The 4,344-nt window shown below is 50.2% G+C and overlaps 1 protein-coding gene across 2 annotated transcripts in view; it reads left to right on the forward strand.

The window, feature by feature from the left end:
* Positions 1–213: 213 nt before the first annotated feature.
* The window catches only part of LOC126569395 (homeobox protein unc-42), a 16,926-nt gene continuing 12,795 nt past the window's right edge, over positions 214–4,344 (forward strand). The window contains exon 1 of one of the 2 annotated variants that reach the window (XM_050226446.1): positions 214–637. In XM_050226446.1, the coding sequence (XP_050082403.1) occupies positions 229–637 (409 nt within the window). In that variant the 5' untranslated portion in view covers positions 214–228. The remainder of the gene's footprint in view (positions 638–4,344) is intronic. The other variant, XM_050226445.1, reaches the window with a different exon arrangement.

Below are 4,344 nucleotides of genomic sequence, written 5' to 3' on the forward strand. Positions count from 1 at the left end.
GGCAGTGTACTCGGTACTGGTCTCGACGCTGGTGGTACGACGAACGGTATCGGCGGTGGGGCAACGGGGCTTCAACCACCCCTAGGACTCAGTCCGACGACCAGTGTGGCAGGCGGTGGCAGCGGAGGCAGCAGCTGTCCGGACTCGCAGCAGTTCAACATCTTTCCGGCCATCTTCAGCCGTCAGCTGAACTTTAACGCGGCCGGTTCCTGCGGACAATCGAAGCTGATGGACGATCTGCGGCCGAACTTGGTCGGGGGGCTGCTCGGTTTGCAGCAGGGCCTCCTCGACGACCATGCCGCCCTTTCGCACGGCAATCTGGCGCAGCACAATGCTGGCCAGGAGAGCAAATTTATGTCGCTGCAGGACAACCGGTTAATGGGGATAGCGTCGCACGAGAACCGACTGCTTGGACTGGGTGGTCAGGATCATGGGCGGGGCGGTGGCGGTGGACACAATGGGGGTGGTGCGAACGGAGACAAATCGATAGGCCAGCATCGGAAGTGTAGCAGCACCCCGGAAGACTTCAGTGCGCTGTACGGTGGGCTGACCGGTACCCCGATCAGTGATCATCACCACCACCACACACCGGCCCACACACCTCCGAATCGGCTGTCCGACAATGGCTCCGTCACGGGTAAGAACACCGTCGCCGAACGGAGCACCAACCGAACCGACGGAACCAGCAGCAGAAGGCGAATCCCGTCGGCAGACCGTCGGCTATCGATTAGAGGGCGCACGTGGCCAGGATTATCTTTTTAACGCCACAGGACGCCCTGAGGTGTCCTCGGGGATAATCCTTCAATTGTGGTATCCGCTGTAAATGGCCAGCAAATGCGTTCGCTAATGGGATTGATTCCAAAGATCCGTCGGCAGCGCAGCGTGCATCTTCACCCGCGATGTCCGAGTTGTCCTTTTGTTGGGGCGACAGTACGGCGCAGTTCAGTACCAGGTGAAGCTTGGCCATTGTTTTGGCTTGTTTTGACCACGTCCGTGTGCACTGCGGATTGGACTGACCATGTGGCATTGGTGCAGTGAATTGGTTATTTGAAAGAGTTGGAATCAGCTGCCATTGCGGGAGATGTCGCATTAAGCCGACGGACTCGATGGAGATTAAACGTCCGGCAGATTTTGCCACGACATGGCCCGGGGAATGTTCCTCGATTTCCGAGATTCTCTCAAATTGCGATAACAGCCATTTTACTCCTTTCAATAAGTATGAAAATTAAACAGCTTGCCTTCTTCAATTGAAAAATAATAAGTAAATAACTGTTCAGTATCTAAGCCACTCTTAACTGGTAATATGATAAAGAAATAGAAAAGCATAAGGAGTGACAAATACTGATTATAAAATGGATAAAGAGCTACAAACATACGCTTAAAATTTGCAATCGTTTTCATACAACTTTTTAGCATTAATGGTAATCAACGCCAATAACAGAGCATAATGTTTTAAATGGTACAAATCTAGCATATGTAACCTTATCTGTAGTTATGCAAAAAAATGCATCAAACATTTTATGACCGATCGATATGGTTTCACACTTCACAATTTCATTTGACATATTCGTTCACAAAGTAGTCATTGAAAAAGTGGTCTTTCATCCGCTTCGATTTTTGGTGTATTTAATGACATTAACCGCCTGCTTTTGGAGCAATAAACATTCTGGTAGTAAAAATTAAAAGTTTAAACTTAGATAAAAGATATTGAGATAGTAAAAAGTGGTTTAACAGACGCTCTCTTCCATGAATATGTTTAAATTGCAAGGGTTAAAGGATAAAGCACTATCAGCATTAGTTTGAGTCTGTTAGTTTTGAGTTCCTCTCTTTACAGTCCTAAAGAACGCAAATATGTTCTGAACAGACTCATCTTCGTTAAAGAAAAAGACGGATTACAAATTGATTAAACAGCCCCTTTGTCAACAAACCTCAGGATAATTTCTTGTGGCAATTGATTTTAAGAAAACGTATCCCACATCATTGCCGGTACAGTACAACTAACATTGTGCAAATTAACAATCAATTAATCGAGATTATCTGCAATCAGGCAAACAAACAACTCCATCGAGCCTCGGGTGCCTTATCCACTCGAAATCACCTCTTTATTACGCGAATTCGTTCGACAAACATGGCTTTCTGGCGGACACGTGCAGCCCATAGCAGCATCAATACTGCCCAACATGATACCACAAGATTTGGAATCTCTTTCCCGGGTTTTCCTCTTCCCTGTTTCCCCTGTTCGACCGGAACGGAAACCACTAGCACACGAGGCACAATGCTTGGTGATGGTGATAACAATAATAATGACAGGTTGATTGCTCTCTACGGCCTCCTCCTGTGCCCTGTGTGTGCCCTGTGGCCCAATTGCTAGGCCGAAGAACTCATGGACCAGGACAAGGAAACAAAGAAGGGTGTAGACCGGCTGGTACCTCGGGCTGGCGGGGTGCAAAGTGCAAACAAATGGCTACATTTCTGGTAAGCGGAAACCGAACAAATGTTCCCCGAGCCCGGACCGAGGCGAGACGACTTCTCACTTCGTACGTCACCTCACCGACCGGGACCGAGACCGGTCATTAGCATTGACAGAGGGATCGGGGGTAGTCCAATGCCCAAAATCACCACCGCTGATTACAAAGCAATTGAGCTGCATCAATCCCCTCGCCCGCACTGCCGTTCCGGGGTTGGCACCAGAGGGGTAATCCGAAATCCGAGCCATCCTGGCACCCTCCCTTTGTTGCCACCCTTGGTGCTTCGTGTCCTGTGTCGTGATCAAAAAGGGGTCCCAGGACACTCGCTGCGTGTGTGCACTTCACTCCTCAATAAAGTAGTTCCGCAGCAGCAGCAACAGCACCAGTAGGAGGACAACGAGAAGGAGGGAGGAGGATTAGAGAGGGTGAGTGGCGAACAATCAAAAGGTGTTGACATACTTGTCGTAAGCTGCACTTCATTATTGTTACTTCTCTGCACTGCCGCAGTTCCTTTCCCTCGTTCGAGAGGCCATTTGTCTATGGCCATATGGTTGGTGTAGAATTAGAGCGGCCCTGGCCATCCGGACCATCCAGCCCACCGTGACGGAGGACAGTCATCCTCGAGTTCCAAAAAGGGATTTCCTTGTGGCGCACGGTGGCCAAGGTACTTAGGACTTTGTGGTTGATTAGCGAAGCATTCCGCTTCGCCAGGTTCCTCGCGGAAAGGCAGTAAATCCACTAAATGTTTCCCTCGCCAACATCTTTCAGCGAACGGAATCGGCAACATCGGCAAGTGGCCGCGTCGGTCGGGCGCATTATCAATTATGTAGATGGGCTAATTAACAGGTAAACGTGGGTGTCATTTAACTAATTAATCGCTTTTCTCTCCGCGTCCTTCCTTCCTTTCGGGGTGCGTCGCGTGAATCCGCCTGAAAAGCATGCGGACGCCCGGACGCAAAAGTTGTGGTCGCGGTCATCACGACCGCCACGAAAGGCACAGGTCGCAGCAGGTCACGCAGCCAGGATTCGCTGTCGCTGTCGGTCGATCGGCACCAAGTCCCTCGCCAGCGCGGTTGTTAATGAATTATTTATTTTCCTGTAAATTATGTTAATGCCGGTGAAAAACGGGGCCAATGATATCCTTCGACCGGAGGCCATTTTTCGTCCACTGAAACTAGCTTCCCCTTTCAATCTGAAGGCCTACGAGGCAGTCTCCTCCACGCGACGCATCTTAAAGGCAGGAATTTAACGCGAAATGATGCGAAACCAGGAACATCATCTTCTCTCGAAAACTAAGGCACGCGAGTGTCCTTGAGTGGAGAGTGTCCTGACAGATCTGACAGCGTTGACGGCGGCACCATTTACATCTTATCCATCATCCGGATCCGAAATCGGACTGACGGACGGACTGCCGACGGCCGAGAAACTGACGGTTTACAATTATGCGCATCTATCATCATTAGAGACGATGACGATGGTGGCGTTTGGTGATGATGGCGGAGAACAGGACATCCGGCATCCACCGGGTTGCTAGTTAGCGGATGCGATTGCGAACTTTGCCGCCAGAGCCTTTGTCGCATGAAGCTCGCATATGATATGACACTGTCATCGCACGGTTTGTGTGCTGCTAGTGACCATCAGTCACAGTGCCATGGCTAGAGGAGCTGCGGAGGTGCACGCACGGAAGGTGATCTACGGAACACCGACGGCCGCACCATCCCCTCGATCTCGCTCACTAGCGCCGCCGGTGCTCGGTGCTGGCAACTGGGTAGACGCTACGGAATAATTTATTCATTTCCATCATGGAATTATACCATTTGCATACTAAAAAGCTCAGTGCCCAGTCCAGCTCTGGCCCTTGTTGTGCACCTTCGTG

This window comes from Anopheles aquasalis, chromosome 2, assembly GCF_943734665.1.
Source record: "Anopheles aquasalis chromosome 2, idAnoAquaMG_Q_19, whole genome shotgun sequence".
Taxonomy (NCBI): domain Eukaryota; kingdom Metazoa; phylum Arthropoda; class Insecta; order Diptera; family Culicidae; genus Anopheles; species Anopheles aquasalis.